General features: G+C 34.9%; 1 protein-coding gene across 4 annotated transcripts in view; it reads left to right on the plus strand.

The window, feature by feature from the left end:
- TAX1BP1 (Tax1 binding protein 1) overlaps positions 1 to 20,853 on the plus strand; it is a 57,102-nt gene that overhangs the window by 12,033 nt on the left and 24,216 nt on the right. For all 4 annotated transcript variants that reach the window (XM_068674270.1, XM_068674273.1, XM_068674272.1 and 1 more), the window contains exons 3-7: positions 4,296 to 4,398; positions 6,692 to 6,879; positions 7,892 to 8,050; positions 19,162 to 19,310; positions 19,448 to 19,538. In XM_068674270.1, coding sequence (XP_068530371.1) covers positions 4,296 to 4,398; positions 6,692 to 6,879; positions 7,892 to 8,050; positions 19,162 to 19,310; positions 19,448 to 19,538 — 690 coding nt within the window. The remainder of the gene's footprint in view (positions 1 to 4,295; positions 4,399 to 6,691; positions 6,880 to 7,891; positions 8,051 to 19,161; positions 19,311 to 19,447; positions 19,539 to 20,853) is intronic.

Here is a 20,853-nt window from a genome sequence, read left to right on the forward strand (position 1 = left end):
TTATTTGTTTTTAACTTAACAAATCTTATATTTTGAGTTTAAAATTAAATTAAAAGAATTCAATTAAATGCTGTGTTGGCCCAGGAACTCTTTGTTTTAGTCTGTGCTCAGTTATTGCTTCTTACAGGTTCTACAAGTCTCACAGAAGGTGTCATTTAAAGAAGTATAGGTATTCAATAAGTGAATACATTTTTTAATAAACTCTTTCTTCAGGTTTTCTCTGATATATACAACTGATTGCCACAACTATTGATGCCTGTTGATTACTTCTCGAGTCCTGCACTATTACCAGGAAGATGCACAATTTTTTCTTTTGGCAAGAAAAGCTTCAGCTTGCCATTTTTCACTGCATCCCAAACAGTTTAATTGGTTCACTTGCCATAATGGTCTTTTTAATTAAAACCAACAAAACCAAGCAAAACCACCTTCATGGACATTACCTTACATAAAGATCTTTTTCCTGTCAGTGTAACCCAGAAAACGTCTTCACAACAAATGGCTTCTTATAGGGGCTTTGAAGGGTGTCACCCCTGTGCCCTAGTGGAGTCTGAAGTAGTCTATATGAGTTGCTTCTGGTATGTTTTGTCACACTGATCAGCAGTCAGAGGAACGGTTTAGCATTTCTCATCCCTGTCATTAAAATGAAGGTATTTTTTCCAAGCCAATATGCTTGAGGAGGATGCTGTTCTCCATTTTGCTCTTAGAGCTAGTTTCCTTTTTTTTTTTTTTTTTTTTTTTTAATTTAAAAAAAATCCCTCCCTTCCCCCCATGCAAATTTGTTGTGGGCTGGTTGACAAGTGTTCCCATCTTTCTCTTCATCATTTTTACTCTTGGTTGATTTCCTCTGTAGTTTTTCTCCCTACTTTCAGTTGACAGTATTTCTGTTTTTATTTTCTGTCCCTCAAGCAATTCTAAAAATTCATTATAAAGTTTTAGTCCTACTTTAGGCAACTATTAGCTTTCTTGCTGAGGTGAATGAAACACACACACACACATATATATGTATATATTATATTTTTATATATATATGTATTTTTTTTTTTTTTGGTCAACAGTCACATCTAGGCCATTGTGAAGTCTTTCGGCGTGCTCGTACAGTCTGTGACTGTATAATCTGTTGCCATAGAGAGGGTTATGAACATGGAAGACTATTTGTAAATAATTGTGTAAATTATGTTTAATTAAAACCTATTGATAGAAAAATGTTTTAAAGATCTAGATTGTTGACCTAAAACATCTATTACTTACTCTTATTGTCGTTTTCTTCTTGGAATGTCATTTACTTTGGTTTTACGCCTTGTTTTTGTCACCAAAGAAATAATCCTATGAAAATGGATGATAATCATTGTTCAGTAGAAAAGACGTTGAATGATGTTACTAATTCAACTTTTTTGCTGCACTGTACACAAACTTCTCATATTTTAATTTATGCAGGTGTGAGAATGATGAGATTTGTTCCTATTTTCTTTGCCACAGTGTCACATTTTGATATGTATGGGCTTCCCCTAGCAGGGAAGCCCATCCTCTGAAGTCATGTGTGTGAGAAGAGCCGCTTGCATGTGCCCTGTTAAGTAGCTGGTTTCTAAGAATCAAGACAGTATGAGATGGGGAGCTTTGGTAGGGGAAGCAGATGATGGGTGACAGGAAATAGGGCAAATTGATCAAGAAAATATGTGCCTGATAAACTTCCCACGGTATTGCCCACTAGCTGGTTATGTGTCATGGTTCTCTCTTTACCAATAACCCACAGATTAGAGTTACACTTGAAAGTATAGTACCAGCTCAGAAACAGGCCAGAAGACTTGAGTAATTTGCTTTCTACATAATTTGTCTCTTTGCATTAATATGAATAGAATTTCAAATGACCTAAAAAAAAATTATGTACATTACTGTTAAAGTATTCCTAGAACTCTTGGTTTCAGGGTAGAGAAAAATTGAATTGGAAGCTGAATTGATCACCTAGGAAAGAGATTGTGCTAGCAACCATTTTTGGTTTTATATTCATATATTTATATGGATTTTGCTCCCTCCCTCTACACTTTCTTAAGTTTTCATTTTCAGAAGGAATGCTCATTTTATTCAGGAAAATAGAATGTGTGTGTACATTGGTTCTTTTTTGTTTGGTTACTTTTTTCCTTTTTATTTTATTTCTTTGTTTAAAACAGAATTAGAAACTAGAGTAGGATGAAGAGATTGCTTCAGTTCTTTACCATATTTGTTCTGCACAGTAAGCCAGTTTCCCTTCTGAAATTAAAAAGAATGAGACAGGCTTTTCGCTCCTTAACAACCCACTTTCTGTGTTTAAAAAGCTCTCTGCTTTCTGTGGCGTATGCAAGTAATGGTAATTTAAAGGGAAGTAATTTCACTTCCCTTTACAGAGGTGAAAGTACCTTCAGTGAAAAAGTGGTCTTAACATCTGAATTGGATATGAAAACATAACTAACGTGAAAATTTACAAAATTTTCTGTGGGTTTTTATTACAGAAAAATTGCTTTTATTCCCTCTTCCACCTGCCCTGTACCTCCCAATGTCACTGACATCCGAAGGCACGAGAGGAACTTCCCTTCCTATTTCTAAAATATTTTAGCGTGGGAATGACAACCTCAGGAGTTCTCATTTCATTCATGTTTTTTAAAGTTCCTCAGTAGGGGATATCACAGAATCATTTTTGTCTAAGAATAGGCTTAAGATACAGTAGTTGGTTCCGTTTTGGTTGTTTTATTGAGTCAGCAGAACAGTCAGAAGCTGTTCTGTCTAATGAATATTGCCTTAAAAAAGTGACTATAGCTAGCAAAAGGAAGTTTTGAACTGCTTTTGCTGTTGTTCATCTCTGCTTTTTATTAATTGTAAAAAAGGCCAGGTTATAGAGCGATTACTTTTCCCCAAACAGTAGCTATTGCCATGCTTTTAATACAAAATGGAGAAGTAGTTTTGTAAAGGCAGCTATGGAATAGCCTTCAGATTTTTTTTTTTTCTAATGCTAATTATTAATTTTCATACTACTTGAAATCTGTAGCTGTAGAAATACTATTTAATTATTTTGGGTTCTACTGTTCTCATTACGCGTATAAACATTTTTTTTTTCTCTCCTTTTTGTTTTTGTAAAGCTGACAGCCTCTTAGGAAACAGTTCTTAGTCCTTGCAAGATACACTATTGCAATGTATCCTTTATAAAGGAGGATTTGATATGAACTTAAAGTTTAGAAATCTTGTCTACTGAAGTAATAGAAATCATGATTACTAACTTCATCTTTTTTGTCGTGTTCCCCTCCCCAATAATGTTGATAAAATCGGTGGACAATTTGCCCACTTTCCTTCTTAGCTCTTCCAAGACACCATACACAGTTACTGACAAAGCACATTACTACTTTTTGACCAGGTTTTCGATATTTTCTTTTAGTTAGAACAAATAGATCTGTTTCATTGCACTCCTTTATCATTACACTATTATTGTTCTATGCTGCTTTATAGTAACTGGTTGCTCAGGGTTTCAAGTTTAGATGCGTGTATTTCAAGCTTGTTGGAATATATTTCTTTGGGGGATATCATTTCTTATTTCAAGGAACTTCAGGCTTTATGAAACATTAGAAAGTAGGTGTTTATTGAAGTTACTGTGGAAACTGCACTAACTTAGCTGAGTTAGCTTTTAATGCATTTTTTTTTTGTTCCCTGCAGTTACATTATGTAGTATATATGGAAGAGTTAGCATTCTGGTGAAATGCTGGTCTTTAGTTAGTATTGCAGAAGTTGTCAAGCTAACAAAAAGCTAGCATAGACCTGTCAAATTTGGCATTTTCAGTAGGGAAGAGGTGTGTTCTCCTTCCTCCTCCTTGTTTTCTAATGAACCTGTTGGATTGCGGACACAAAACAGTTGATACTGGCAGAAATTGCCCTAAGAAAATCTCAGTATAAACTTCTGAATTAATCTTTTTCTATTGTCAATGTATAATAGTGTATCTTTGTAGAAAAAAATGTAAATGTACCAAATAATAGTTTAAAAGTATAGTGAAAACTGTCTGGTGTTTTAATTTATATAGACCCTTTTATTGCCTTGGACCCATTTATTGCCTTAGGTAACAAGCTTAATAAAATTCATGCTAAATCTTTGACATGCTTGTTAAAAATATTCTTGATTTGTAAACATTGTTAAATATCTTTTTATTGCATGTTGAAGCAGAAATATTCATATTACAGTATGTTGTAAAGGCCAGGCTGTGATATCTTAACTATATGAAGCAATTTTTTCTGCCTAATATTTTCTTTTCTTTTTGTTGTTGTGGTTTATTTTATTTTAGGTTGGTTGGAGTACTGCAAGAGATTATTACACGTTTCTTTGGTCACCTATGCCAGAAAACTATGTGGAAGGATCAACTGTTAACTGCGTGCTGACTTTTCAAGGTGAATTGAAATAACGCAGTATCTACCTGTATTTTCTAGCTTCCATAGTTATTTAAATACTTATCTATGTGTTAAGATATTGAGGGATGCAAAACAGTTTTAGATCTTCAGAAACGCAAATTGTAGGAAGGAAAGTTTACCACGTCAGTCTTTTGCGTGCTCTTTTTGTTACCTGTGTAAAGTTCGTTCATATTTCAGATGTCAACGAGACTGTGTGAGTAATTGTGTGACTCAGCATATTTTTACATAATAAAATGGACGGTGTTCAGGACTGATGGAAAGAGGAAGCTCTGCTGGAAATTATTCAGACACCAAAAGTGATGCTGTTTAATCATTGGAAGTTTTTTTTTTTTTTAAATCTTGGCATCTCGTAAAGCACTGTGTCTTTGCATTGTCTGTTTTTAGTCTCTGAACTTTAGACCATTTCAGTGTAAAGTCATTCGTGTCAAAGAAAGAAAAAGATAAATAATGTAAGTGATAGTTTGGTGAAGGTTCAGTTCTATTCAGAGTTGCAGAAGACCTTTTGATAGTGAGGAATTGCTGAAAATCGCTACATTTTAAGAGAAGAACACAGAACAAAACAGAAAATGGTACACCAGTATACAAGAACACCACTATACAAGTCTATATTATAACTGCATTTTCAGTACTGTGTAAAAATCAGATCCTCTACCTTCCCTTGCAAGTTTCAAACATGTAGCACAACTAGGAAATGAACAAGGAAGACATTTTTAAAACCAGCTACCCATCGAACAAGTCAATTTTCCATTGTTCATGTTGAAAGAAGCAGGGGCCGTCAGTGTAAACTACCAGTGAGAGGTTCATAACAGAGATAGAGATGGTACACAGTCAGGTGCAGAACATCTTGCAACAGGATGTTATGGATGTTAGAAGATACACACATGTTCAAACCTGCAAGTAAGAAGATAGTAAGATATTATTCCCTAAGCTATAGTTAATAAAGTACAAGACTGATGGAAATACGAAGCACGTTATATACATGTCTGTATAGCAGATGTAGTGAGTTTTACCACTATCAGGAAAAGTAGCGAAGACTACTTGAAGAAGTCCTGCAGTAGTCTGGAATGAAAATTTAAAAAACAGCAACAACAAAACAAACAAAAAAATCCCCCCAAAGCAACATAGTAATTGAAGTAGGGATTTTAATGTTATAGTTCAGTCAGAACTGAGGGAGTATCTGAGAAGGCGTGTGAAGTTTCTAGCCTACTTTCATTTACTTAGCTGCTGTTAGAATTTTATCAAACAGTTTGTTTTTTTGTTTTTTTTTTTGGGTGGTGCTGGAAAGTGACTTCAGAAATATGTATTATGCTCACTTCTCATGCATTTTTTTTGTGTATCTTTCTCATCTGCGATAAGAGGGAGGTAAGCGGATTTTAAGCAAGCTGATGGAAAGAGGACAAAGTGTGAGGGACAGTGTTAGAAAAAAGTACTCATGCCAAAATTGTTGTGGCATTCAGCATCTGTTTCTGGAAGTACTGGACTTTGAGTTGGTGAATGCAATTTAATGATGAGGAAGTTATATAGGGAGCAGATTAAATTGTGGTGAGATATGGATAGAAATGGGTGACATCATGTGCTAGGTGAGGATTTATTATGCTGGTGTCTTAAGTGAGCTAAAGTGTCTGACAATTAAGTATTCTACATAAAACCAAGTGGTTTTCTTACCATTAAGTTGGGTTTCTTGCATTTACTAATAAAGATAAAAATCTCATTAGTTCTGAAAATGGTTGCTTAACATGTTATTCTGTTTTTTTTTTTTTTGTTGTTTTTTTTTCTCTTGTCTTTGGCTGTAGAGGTATTCCCAGCCCCCAAATCACTTACTCTTTGTTCTCTTATTGTACAACAGTTATGTAATAATGTAGTCCTGTTCCATGTTTAGATCTTCAGGGCATCTTGATGTGTATGAGTCTTTTTATTCAATAAGAATATAATCATCAGCCATTACCTAACGTATGTAAGGTGATAGTTATATATAGTTCTATAGTGTTGTCACTTTTTACTGTCCTAGGCCTGGTACAGTAAGAAGTAAAGAAAAAAAAAGAAATAAAAAACAAACAAAAACAGGAGAACTAGGAGAAAATAGGGGGTGGGGTCAAAATTACTGAAAAGGGTAACTTTTCCTTTGTATTGCTGTGATCATGTCTGTGTCTTCTGGAAATGAGGGTGAAAATCATAAGTCAAACATGATCTGATAATGTATTTCCACATGGAGAATTGCATAATAGATTTGTTAGTGCCAAATGTTTCTTCAAATACGAATTTATTTTGATAGGATATTATCTACCAAATGATGATGGAGAATTCTACCAGTTCTGTTACGTGACTCATAAAGGAGAAATACGCGGAGCAAGCACACCTTTCCAGTTTCGTACCTCTTCTCCTGTTGAAGAATTGCTCACTATGGAGGATGAAGGAAACTCTGATATGTTAGTGGTGACCACAAAAGCTGGACTTCTCGAGGTTTGATTCAAAAATTCTTAAAATGTTATCAGTCTTTCCACTTAGTTTTTATATGTACATATGTACACACATACATAAGTACGTAGAATATAATCAAGAACAAGCAAGGAGAAAAAACTATGTGTATATATAATGTGTATTTCTGGCTTGATTTTCAATTGTTGAATGGAGTTAAGAACATTTGCAGATCAAATGAATAAATATTTAAACTAGCTACAGGTATGGCATAACACTTGGTATAAACTGGGAAATCATAAGATAGTAGCTAGTTGTCCATCTCTGCCATCTGTACTCTCTAACTTAAGTGGGTTGGGGGCACAGGGGGAAGATTCCTTACAGTGAATACCCTTTGTGTGCAAGGGTACTCACTGTAAGAAAAAAAGGAACTGATATGCTTTTAGTTGTGCACAAGAAGCACATGTATTTGATTTACAGCTTTTGAAATTTAGGATGAGAGACACAGTACAGAGGTACAGCTGGGATGTTTTTTCATTTATAGTCTTAGGGTATGTACCCATAGTACTAAAATTGAAGAAAAAGGATTTTTCAAACTTTTGTGATTATCTTGATTTCTGTGCCAGTCCTTACGTTTGGCAATGTTTGTATTTTTTAAAAAATTTCTTCAACATTGTTCTAGTGTGTGTGTGTGTGTGCGCATGCATACACTCAGCGGCCATTTCGTCACCAAGCTGTCATCATGTTAATTGGCTTTTCCATAGTTGCTGTCACTTGGGAACAGTAAAAGCACTTCACTTAAGGAGGAAGAACAAGCAGAAATTAACATGGTACAAAATGTGCTGTCTAATGATAATGTAGTACTATAATGTAACGGTAATGTAGTTAGAGTAGTGAAACTTCAGTTTTGTCCTTCACAAATTTCTGTAACATCACCTGGCCAGAAGGCACATGTTTTGTGATTCTGCCCAAACATTGGAGTAATTTGTCATCCATGTATTGGACTGAAATCAAGGAGAGAAAAGATGCCAAGAAAGAATGTTTTTGTGTTTTACAGTTTAAAATTGAAAAGATAATAAAAGAAAAAGAAGAGCTATTAAAAGTAACTTCTGTTCTGGAGAAGGAAACAACACAACTCAGAGATCAAGTTGAAAGACTGGAAAAAGAACTTAACCATGAAAAGCAGAGATGTGACCAACTGCAAACAGAGCAAAAGGTTAGTTGTTTTACTGATTAAAGCTGACTCATAATGTCTGTAATCCTTCTTTTTCGAGAACCAGTTAAACTGGGTGAAAATCAGCTATCAAAACCTCTCAGCAGTTAGATAGACATTTACACTAGAATAGGTCAGTTCCTATTAACCTCCTGCCACTATTCCTTTTATGTCGTAAAATGGTTAAAATATTTAAGGCTTTTGGTACCAGGCTTGGTAAGATAATCGATGACAACTGTTACCAGATGTTTGACATTTAATTGTGAATTTCATAGTGGAAAAGTAGTTGACAGTTAAAAGTTTGCTTATGTTAGTTTAAAATGGAGAATGGCTTTTCAAATAATGCCTGTTAAGGAGTAAGTACACAGAACACAGGATATTGAAAATGGTAATAAAGCAAAAAAAAAAAAAAGTTGGCATTAAAAAAAATCAAGACTGAACAGAGTGCTACTGTCAGAACATACTAAGAGTGAAAAGTTAACTGTGGCTTCTCTTAAAGATTTCAGAAAGGCCTAAAGATTTTGAAAGGGAAAAGAACAAACCTAAAAATTAAGTTACATTTTTAATTGGTAGTGGAAATATAAACCTAGCCTGCACCAAAGCAGGCTAGAACTTTACTTTGGAATGCTACAAATAGTAAGGAAATATAGTATTATAAAAAAGGCACACAAAAGTTCGACTTAATATATATTTCAGCTGATGCTTAAAAAAAAACAACAACCACCACCAACAACAACCTTTTAGGAGAAGATTAAAAACATGTGGGAGGGAGGTGGTGACATGGACAAATTTGAAGTAATGAAGCCTATATAATTTAGCTGTGGACAGCAGTTAATAGGCTATTTCTAAGTACTAGTTATGTATATGTCAACAGTTCTGCACGATACACCTTTGGTAGAAAGGAATTTGTTGAAGGAATTTGAAACTGTTGAAATTTCATAGTCTACTTTTCAACAGTCATAATTAAATGAGCTATAACATTAGGTAAGGAAAAAGTCAATGATAAGATCTATTGTAGGGGAAAAAAGTGTAAAATCTTTCATATAAAGGAATTATTTTAATTTCAAGCACATGGGAGGACCAGTTTAACAAGACTAGAATTAAATACTTAAAAGTACACATTTCATGTATCTACAGAATTAGAAGCTTGATGAATAAATTTGAATAAGCTATATAGAAATCTTATTATTTGAGGTTCTTATTTAAAAATAGCTTGAAAGATTGTCAGTTGTGATCCACATGAGCTCTAGAATGCGTTTTTAGAACAATTTGTCAAATGGGACTTCGATAACTGTCTAGCAAAGGTAGTTAGACAATAGTTGATCAAACACTTCACCTATCTGGAATACTATAGCAGTTTCCTAACCCAGGCACATACTTTGTCTCTCAAGTCTTTGGGATTTTCTTATTTTACTACTTTTATGTTTTCTGTTTTTCACTTTTAAACGAGTTTCTGAGTTGAAACTTGCATTTGTTTCTATGTATATTACAATATGTATATAATAAATGCTTACATATATTAGCAGAACATAAATCTAGTGTTACTTCTGAAAATTCAGCTTCCATATTGTAAATCAGATGCATTAATTTAACTTGTTCATCATCAGAAAGTTTAATAAAGAGCACTTTATATGCAGCTTTCTCTCTAGCCGTTGCAAGCCTAAAGACGACTTTCCTTCTTTTTTGCTCTCCGTACATCCCTACCCTAGTACTTGAAATACAGAAGCAGGCCAACAGGCTATATGATTTATCTTTGCTGGGAGCATTGTACAGTGGGTTAATAGATTGATTTAAAGATTCCTGAGCAGCAGTTATGCAGCACTCATTTCAATTACAATAGCTAGGTTTTATTTTCCTTCTGGTTTGTTTAAAATAAATAAAGTCAGCTAATCTAGTCAGCTTCATGTGATGTGAATAATTGTTATTGGCAATAAACCTAAACAGTCCATTAATTCAAATCTTGTTTGTAAGACCACAAGGGATAACCTTGAAATGTTAAGTAATCAAAATATAACTATATTTCATATGACAGCAGAGTCTTCACCTGTGCTTAGGATGAAGCAGGTGATTTTGTTTTTGAATTGTTTTTGTTGTTGTTTGGTTTCACTTTTAAGTTACAGAATGACTGCTTTTAAGTTACAGAATGACTGCTTTCTGTCATTACAGAATGAATGTTTTCAGTGGTTTCTTTTTTCTTCTTTTACTCCTAGTCCTCTGGTGCAAGTCACATGCAGCTGGATTTTTAGTTATGGTCTAAACCTTTGACACAAAAATCTTAAATTCATCAACTCCACTTTTTAATCTATTTATTTTTAAAAAATGTTTAGTTTATTCAGGTAAAGGTTTAATTATTTAGAGTTCTATTAAATAAATTAACAACAAACAACTTTCAATATACTTAGAGCACATTAAGTTAAGAAAAACAATTACTTACAAGTAGATAAGTCTGTATAGATGTACACTATTGATTCGGAGTGCAGAGCTCTTTATTCTTCTGGTGTTTTTGTAACTGTTACACATTTATTGCCATTTAAATTCAGATATGAATAATCACGAACCCCTTTATATAGCATACTTGTCAATCTGTTTTCCTCTTTTCTAAAAACAAATAAACAAAAAAACTTAATTTCCTCAGAGCAAATAGTGTGGATATCTGACCTAGTATCCTTATCTTTTAATGATATGTATTATTAAGCCACCCTGTATTTTTTACCATAGAATCACAGAATGGTCGATGTTGGAAGGGATTGTTAAAGATTATCTAGTTCCAGTCCACCTGATGCAGACAGGGACATCTTCCACTAGACTTGCTCAAAAGCCCCATTCAGCCTGGTCTTGAGCATTTTCATAGATGGGGCATCCACAACTTGTCTGGGTAGCCTGTTCCAGTGTCTCACCACCTTCGTAGTAAAGAATTTCTTCTTTATACCTAATCTAAATCTACCTTGTTTTAGTTTAGAAATGAGATCATTCGTCCTACTGCAGTTTGTTAAAACATAGTTTTCTTGATATCTCCTGTGTATTTATATTTTTTCATATGTGTTTAAGATACTTTTCTCTTTTTAGTACTGACTTCTTTCAGTCTTCACAAATAGCTCAGGAGTATTTGGGACTATTGAGAAATATCCATAGAAACATTGCTTTCCTGATACAGGCAAGGTAGTTGTTGATGGACTGTGTCACAGCTCTATCCAAATTAATGTTTCCCTCCCACTCTTAAACATTTGCTGTCTTTTCTTCCTAGTTACTGTCATAGAGTTCTGGGCATTAGGGTATTGTCTTCTGTGTCTGATTTTCGACTGGTTGGGATGCTTTTAAAGTGCTTCTTTTGAGGGTCTTTGGGACAAATATTAGGAAGAAACACACACTGAAGTTAGATTCAATCTTTTAGGAACAAAGTCTATGCCAAAATAAATCTGTATAAATATATCTGTATCTGTATAAATAATATAAATTTGTTCAGGTATAATGTAGTCAGTATTCCAAACAGTTTGAATATTGGGCAGTATGCATGCTTCTAAGTGATGCAAAGATTGGCTTTCTTGAGTTTCAAGAACAAGTGAGTCCCTGTGTATCACTCCTGACAGGTAACAGTGAAGGTCACAACAAACTACAGGTTTTGTTTTGCTAACAGTGTTCTTGCTGTTCAGGAGATAAAGGCTTTTGTTGCCTTCTTACAAGATTTCTATCTCATTTCCTACCAAAAATGGGTAGAATAAATGAATTCAAGGCATAACGTGATTGTGTTATTTGAGTTGTTGAAACATTGCTTCTCATTCAGGTCCTGCATATTACAGTACTCCAATTCCATTCTTATTTCTAAAGGCTTTTATTTTAGGGTTAGCATCTTATTTTACCACACTGGAGTAAAAAAAAAAAGTGTATTTTTTTCTGGTATTCAACACAGTGGTTCTGCAGACCTAGTTTTCTCAGTTTGTCATCACCACCATCACAGAAGAAGAATATCTGCAAGACGCACAGCTTTGTGCTTGCCAGTGTTTGTGCTCACAGGGAACATATGCTCCAGCCCTGCTGTTGTGCTTCATATGGAATCCCTAGCTTTGTGCTGCGAGTGGATAGATATTCAGTTCTTTTAGCAGTTTTGTCTACTGAAATTATCTGTTGCCCTTCATATAGAAAAGGAGATGGCTTGATGCATGTTTGTATTCTCCAGTATATGGAGTGAAGTTTGAAAAACTTCACCAGGTCTCCACTTGAAACATGCATATTCTTATTTTCCTTTAGTGGATCACAAGTGCACAAAGCAGGATGGATTTTACACAATATTTTGGTAGACTAGATTAGTACACGCTGCTACTGTGGTTTAACCCTGATAGGCAGCTGAGCACCACCCAGCCACTTTTTTGCCTTCCCCTTCAGTGGGAGGGGGGAAGAGAATCAGATGGGTAAAAGTTAAAAGACTCATGGGATGAGATATAGCCAGTCTAATAAGTAAAAAAAGAAAACAAAAGAAAAACAAAACCAAGAAGAAACAAATGATGGGCAACACAATTGTTCACCACCAGTTGACTGATGCACAGACAGTTTCTGAGCAACTGCAGTCCTACATTTTTTTTTTAAATTTATTTATTTTTATTTTAAATTGCTGAGCATGCTTTCATACGGCATGGTCAGTTTGGTCAGTGTAGGTCAGCTGTCCTGGCTGTGTTCCCTCCCAGCTTCTTGTGGATCCCCAGCCTGCTTACTGGCAGGGCAGTGTGAGTAGCAAAAGGCCTTGTTGCTGTGTTGCTCAGCAATAACTACATGATCACTGTGTTGTCAACACTGTTTTCATCACAAATCCAAACCACAGCATCATACAAACCACTAGGAAGAAAAGTATTTCTGTCCCAGTCAAAACCAGTACAGCTTCATGTCTTGTGACTGCCACTGTGGGCCCCTTAGCCAACCTTCCCCCCCAGCCCCTAAATATCTTAAGCTATTGTAGAACTTCAGTCTCCAAATTCAGTCTTAACTGTGTTAGGTTGATCTCTTTCTCCTCTCTCATCTAAGGGCCTTTTAGCAGATGCAGTATGTAGCTGTTAGAACAAGATCAGATTTGGGGGAAGGAAGCAATTCTTTCCAGTTCACCCCTGCCTTCTCCTGCCCCCCAACATGCACATTTTTTTTAGTCTCTTGAAAAGGGCTGCATGTCCGGGTACAGAAATACACTTTATCCTTCTGCAGCCTGTTTTCATGCCAGTTAAACCACTCCTATGCTTAATTTCATGCCATCTGGGGAATAAAATGAAGTAATATTTTTACAAGGATGATGTTCCCTGATAGCTTTTTTTTTTTTTTTTAATTTTGAATCATATTGCATATATAGCTTGCAATTCTAGTAATACAACACTGTTAAAATAATGATGCACTTACTCACTATGATAATTTTACTTACAAAGACATGGTCACCAGAACTCTTCCAGGTTTCTTTTAACATTTAATTTTTTCCTTTGGTTTCCTACTGAGATCACTTTTTAGTGGTACACACCCTGGTGTGAGAGCTGCACTGCTAAGCTGCTTTTACCTGAAAATACTTTCCTTTCAAGAAAGTTGAAGAACACTGAATCAAAAATCAATTGCATTTTTATATATAAAAAAGGCAATACAAATAAAATAGCAATACAAATATTTCTCCTATATATCTTACATGCTACTTATATAAAAATATACATATACCTGTATAAATAAAAACAATGCACTTTTTTGTGTTCTCTGGCAGCACTGCCCTTGTCTACTCCCTCAAGGTTTAATATTACTTTCTTGAAGGGGGGGGAATATACAGTAGCCATAGTATCACTCATGCATTTGCTTGTCTGACACTGAGCAACCATTCAGATTTGTACACACAGGTTTTAAACATTTTTGTAGAGAGAGCACAGCTTGCACATCAGATGCTTTTGCAGTCATTTGTCTCCCTCTAGTGGGCAAAGAGCACTTCTGGACTGATTTCTATCCCGTTAGAGTGGTGACAAGTTGTATTTCTGTGGCAGTGGTGTTCTCAAAGGTTTAACTTCAGACAGAAGCAGCAGATTTATTAATTAACCTGCACATTATTTGACCCTGGGTATATTTGAAAAGTGTTTCCATTACGACACTGACATAAAGTGAGGCATAAGTGAACTTACTGACTCGATAACTTGTTCTCTCATCAGCTTTTGAAAGTTTATTTCACCATTTAACTTCTCAAAACTGGGCTAATTCATCTATTTGATCGGCAGTTTTAATGGGATATCCATCCAAATCCCAATTCTACTAAGGTATTTTTCCTGCATAGTAGCTTTATACACGAAAGAGTTAGGGAGTTTCTCTGGTTAGGCAGTGACAGAAGGCTGTCGTGCAGTGCAGTGTGTCTGCAGTACAAGTGCCCGGTTCGTAAAAGTAAACAAATTGAGTATTTTTTCTATAGCACTTTAAATCAAGTTATGTTGGTTTTGTTTGTTTATGCTGCATGTACAAAAAGCTAAGAGTCAGGGAAATGCATCGTTTGTAAAACAAAACAAAGCCCCATCATGTAAAATAATGACTTAAAGATACAAAGAAAATGTTCAGAAATGCTCGGGTTGGAACCAGCAGTTATAGGACCGATGGGTGCTGTAAACATTTGGTAAAGAGCAAACCCGGTTTTAAGGTGTCAGTGATTGTTCTGTATATGAATATGTCCTAAACTGATTAATTTCTATTTAAAGCATCTCACATTCTGAAATGTAAGTGCATGCTGCAGAATCAGTGTGTGTGTAAACGCTTTGGCTGCCTCCTGCAAAAACTTGTATGTCTGTAGTCAGTTCATGAAGGTAATGGCGTGACTGATGTTGCTTAGATGAACTTTTACCGAGTTAGGCCTTAGTTTTGGAGAGAGAGAGAGTTTTTATTCTGTTCAATAATGTTAATTTTATATCACTGCTGCTGTGATGTATTAGATTTTGGATTAGAGAGACTTTGGTGTTTAGTGCGGTATTTCTGTGGCCAATCATAGCGACGAAGATAAAAACTTAAAATCAGGGAGTATGTTTGGGATTGGTTTCCTGTTTTACTTTGCTGCATTATTAAATTTTACTTGGGGAAGGAAACACAATTTGAGGTTTCCTTTCAGAACGTTTGGGCCTTGTGTCATGAGAATACTCAGACAGCTTTGCGGTGGCTGCAATGGTACTGTGTTGTGTTCATCACTTGTCCTCAGAGGTCCTTTAAACGGGGCATGATGTCAGCCAAGTGTTTTACACAATTCTGTTGGAGCTCCTACAATGTCAGGGGGGTAAACAAAAGGCTCCAGCAGATAATTAATCTCCATCTCCTAAATTCTCTATGGGATATGAAGGGTAATGGTTCCCCTGACAGTAAGTTACGTCCAAATAAATCAATCCGGCTAAAACTTGAAAAGTGATGGCAGTCTTTATTTTTATTATTATTATTTTGAAGTCATCTTGCATTTGGTGAATTGACCTCTTTAGTTTGAGAGTTTCATAGGTCGCTTTTAGCCTTTCATTCTTCTTTCATAATGGATGAATTCTGTAAAAAATGAAATCCAGGTTGCAGATACTAGCTGTTACTCAAAGGTGACACTTTCTGGTATAGAATAGCTTTTAAAACATGGGTGGGGGTATTAGATGTATTTATCAGGATACACTAGATGATGTAAAATCACTGTTCTTATAGCATCTTTCTGTAATGAAGTGTAAATAAGTAAATGAAGTGTAATAAGTAAATTATCTATAATGGCAGTTTTTGCACCAGGGGGACAGTTTGTCATGTGATTACAATAAAATTAATTTTACAATAATCAGTTTAAAGTCTTTTGCCACTTTAGAATAGCAATAAAAAAATAAATATATTGATGTCTCATCTTTCTTTCCCTTCCCTATCTGAGGGTGGTACATCAGACTTTTCAGTGTAGGATTTTGATTCTGGGAAAACAGATCCACTTAACAGCTACCTTATTTTTTTTGTTGTTGCATTTCATTAGCGAGACTCTGAGTAATTACAGGAGTTTTTGTTCTGATAGCTTTTGTTTTGCAGCAGTGAAGCTGACTTAAGTAACTTCTGACTTCTTATTCTGTCCCTTGTGATGCAGTTTGCTTTTCCCCTCCACCCATAATACTGTTGCAACTCTTTTGGAGGAGGGGGTGCATTTCTAAGTTGAATTAAAGATAAGATCCAATGTAAAAATAATCTCGAAACTGTCACGTGTTTTTAAACTGATTCATTAAAATGATCCATGCTCTTGGCTTGTTTTTCTTTCTGTTAAAACAGTGGAAGGAAAGATATATTTGTAGATGTTTCAGATAAATTAAAAGAAATTAATTAAGCAGCAGTTTAATTATCATCTTGGTAGCAGTGGTTGTATGTGTTGATACGTTTATTATATTCTTCCACTTGAGACTCCGCCTAAAACACAGCCGACCTTTACCTGTAAAATAGTCTGAGAGTACTCATTTTAAATTTTATAGGCTCTGAAACCACCGTAACCTGAGTGTATGGGACTGGGACTGCAGCATCTAAATTGAATTGCTAAGAATTCTGTAAAATAACAAGTCGTCTCTAAAAATTAATCCTTTCTTCTTTCAAAACTGTGGGCTTTAGTTGTATCTAAACAAGTTTATTAGGTGAGAATCTGTTAAGTATGGAACTTTTACATTTTAATACCATGTCCCTTTAGAATAACTAGCAAAGCAGCATCAATTGTAATGCTGTTTGTGGAGTGTGTTTTTTCAGGCTATTAATTCCTTTTAATATATGTTACCTTTGGCAGCCTGTTTGAACTGTTTGTACAGTTTGTATATATAATGTATCAGATTAAATTCTTTTGAAGGCACTTGGGTTACAGCAGTTACAGTTATGCCAAAGTGGTGTTTAGAGAAAACAGATATGCATTGAAATAGGCTTTTTACTATACTAGACTTTCAAAACAGGGGCAGGTAATTAGTCTCCGCTGCACTAGAGAAGGACAAGCAGTTGTAATGTGTGTTGTTGCTGCTGGTTATATAGCAAGTTTTACTTGGAGTACCGACTTTAATTAAAATATCCTGCCTTCATTACACCAAAGTACGTGCACTTTTGTTTGCAGGGAACTGATAGCTCTTCAAAAATAAAAGCCTTGCAGGAGTTCTTGGTCTTGTCTTTAATACTGTTTTCAACAAACAGTGCATTCATGATCCCTTCTCTAAATACTTTATTCTATTAAGGCATATAATAAAGCCAATTAGAGTTCAAATAGTTGGAATGGATTGGTCCTCTTCCTTTTTAATAGTATCTGTAACAAAAATTAAAATCTACTTTAGGTGCCTGTTTAGGGTTCAGGAAGTATTTGAGACATCAGTTACATTTGCCACCCTCACAATTCACTGCCCCCCGCCCCCAAATCATAATACCCAAACCTCTGTTTAGTTGCTTGTAAAAGCAGGGCTTAATTACACTTGCAAACAGCGTATTTTTGACAATTAATGAGTAAAAACAGTCCTCATTATATTTTATTGTACTTAAAACATTGTTAGTTAAGTGGAATCTGGCCAGTAGGGGTTCTCCATGAACTCTGCTTGATGTGTTTCTCATGATGTAACAGTACAGTTTTGTTGTTTCAGGGCATTAAGTTTTGTTTAAAAATGATGAACAGATGAACTAGCGCTTTAATCTTCCAAATGCAGGGTGAAAAGACAATTTGTACCTTAGTGTCTGCACAAACATTGTAAGTCACGCTGTAGTCAGTTGTGTTGGTCAGTCTGTCTTGACCTTGTTTACACTTTGATTTGTATCACTGCCACGGGGAAGCTTTATTGAATTTTGATAACAGAAATGGTAATGTATTTAGTGTTTCTGATTTCTTTTCTCAGGAAAATTGCATTATATTAAAAATCACGTTTTTCTGGGTTAAGATGGCCTGTTTTTAAATGGTCGTTTTACTGTGGTGAAGACGACTTTTAACTGTGCACTGCCTTGGATGGTATAGATAGACATTACAGTAACTAGAATAATGAATGCATGCTGTACTTGCAGTGACTGCTCATCTTGTGTCTCTCAGTGTTACAAGGGAATCTGTACTGGGTGTTGTCATCACCCTGTCTCAGCTTCCAATCTCTACGACTTGAATCCTGCAATTGTTTCATGGTCCTCTGTGAGCTTTATGAGGCCTTCCAAATGGGCTAGCTGGTAGAATGTAGTCTTATAGCTTAACTGCTCATCATCAGGAGTATCACTGCCTCCATTTTTTCTCCTTCTTGCTTGCAGTTGTCTTTACTGTGGCTTGCTTGAGTCCCTAGTCCTGCTGGCTGGGCTATTTCTGATGCCGGCCAGGATGCTGTTGGCCTTCTTGGCCACCTTGGTTATAGTCCAATACCCCCAGGTCCTTTTCTGATGGGCAGCTTTCCAGCCTCTCTTCCAATAGTCTCTGCAAAACTGAATGCTTGCACTGAAACAAATGCCTTATTGACTCATTATTTTTATTAAATAAGCACAGTGAATTTAATGTTTGTAAATACCAGGTAGGAGGTTCAAAATGGGCCTGTCATACAGCTTACAGAAGAGAAGAAATCTAATGACCATCTGCCTTAGGTTGTAGCTTTATATGTACTCTAAACTAAAAGCACTGAGTAATTTCAAATATTGTACATTTTTAGAAAGTTTTAAATCATGTAATTTATTTTAGTTGATAAATGTGATACTGTTTAAGCAGAAAGTTCAAGTTCATATATGGATGCTGCATTGCTTATTGCATTAATAGATGATTGAGAATGCTAAATGTTACTTGAAATGTGAATTTTGATCTTTTTTTCTGATAGTAAATTATTGAATATTTCTGATAGTAAATTATTGAATATCTGATAGTATTACCGAATATTTATAGAAACAATACACATAATGTTTTGTGTAGAAAGCTTAAAAAACTTGAAGTAAATAATGGAATGTTTGTGAAATATTCCCTTATTTGAAATAAAAAATATATATACATATATATATACATATAAAATACGTGTGTATATATATATATATATATATATATATATATATGCATATTACCTAGAAATTAACAGTACTTATATATTTGAACATTAATTCAAGTAGCACTTTGTAGTTCTGGAGAAGTGCATTATTAAATGAAATATTTGCAATTGTTTTTAAAGGCTAATATTCAAGCATCAGAAACTCTTAAAACTGAAAATGATGATTTGAAGAAAAAGCATGAAGAGGCTGCTTCAAAAGTTCTCCAGCTTGAAGAAGACATCATGGCTGTTACTCAAAAAGCCATTGCGAAAGAAACAGAGTTAGACAGGTATTTAGTCATTTTGACCCTTACCTTCCTTATTTTATGGTCTCTTTCCATGTGTGTTTTTTAAACTATCACTTTTAAATATATGTATGATCTTTCTGCATTAATAATTCTGTACTGTTAATTTGCTTATTTCTTAGTATGAAGGACAAACTAAAGAAAGTGATGCTTGAGAAGGAGCAACTTGAATGTGTGTTAAAGACAGAGAAGGATGAAAAAGAACTTTATAAGGTAACTTTATTCCTTGTACCTGTGTACACTGAGATGAAGTGGTTTGAAATAAAGGTAATAATGTTTTACGGAGAGATCTGAAAAATGATATTTATTAAGGAGTAAGTGAAAAGGGGCATTTCTGTGAATAGATTTTTAAGAGTTACAGAAGTTGTTATATAAGAATGAATGGGGAAAATGGCATTTGAATTCGTCCCATCATGTAAAAAAGTTTTGTAAGGAGAATGCACCAACAGTTTGTTGAAATGCATGCGCAGTAACCTAAAATTCTTAGGTTCTTTAGGTATATGCAGTGCATCATCCAGTAACTGGTTATCTTAACATACCTATGAAAAAATAAATTACTTTTTACTCTTACAAGCTCTCTCCCAAGAGTATGTTTTCTAGGTCAGTATTCCTGAGTCGTTTGAGTAGCTTTGAGAAAGTATAGGAGGAGTTGTGCTGCACTGATTTTTCACTAGCATAAATGATTTATTTTGGTGGTATTGAGAAACATCCGTATTTAAAACAAACAAACAAACAAAAAGTCTTGTAAATAGTCTTCAACTTAACTAGACAGAAGTTCTGAATTAAGTGGACTGCTGGAACCATCCTTACAGCAAACATGTATGTTTAATTTTTATAGGAGCTTGCTGTACTGCCCTGCCTAATTTGATGTGTCCATTTGCTTAGAAAAGTAAATAGAGAAACTGATCAGGCTTTGCCAGTGTGACCCCCTAACTTGTCTTGAGATGATCACTGTTAGTTTTCTTACTCCTTCTTTTGAAGAAAAAATCCTGTGTCTGGTTTACTTATTGCAATAAGGAAATCCTTGGGTTGTGTAAAACGAATTGTATATGTTTAAAAGATTATTTACGTTCATAGGAAAACATCTTGTATGTGGCAGGCAACATTAGATTTGTACCAGAAGTCATCTTAAAATTTCAAAATGTTTTTTGCAAGCATGGAATTTGGCTGTAAATAAGCAACTCAAATCTTGTAGTCTTTGAACAGCACTTGAATACAACAATTACCATTTTTTAGGCATTATATGATAGACTTGGTGACATTTAAAAACAGCTTTAGGGTTGTTAAAGTAGTTTGCTGTCTTGGTAACTGGATATTGGTGGTATAGTCCTGTTTGCTTAGACAACTTCAAGTAGATACTACCAGAAGATTAATTTCTCTGTAGCTTTAAGTCATTTTCTTGCTTGTGTTTCATTTTACTGCGTTTGTGAAGAGAAGAGTTAGTTTTGAAAAGCTTAGTGTGTTTTGTATAGAAAATGGGAGCTTACCTTCAACCTGTAGAGTGGAGGAGCTGTTGTTAGAGCTGAAA

Source organism: Anas acuta, chromosome 2 (assembly GCF_963932015.1).
Source record: "Anas acuta chromosome 2, bAnaAcu1.1, whole genome shotgun sequence".
Taxonomy (NCBI): Eukaryota; Metazoa; Chordata; class Aves; order Anseriformes; family Anatidae; genus Anas; species Anas acuta.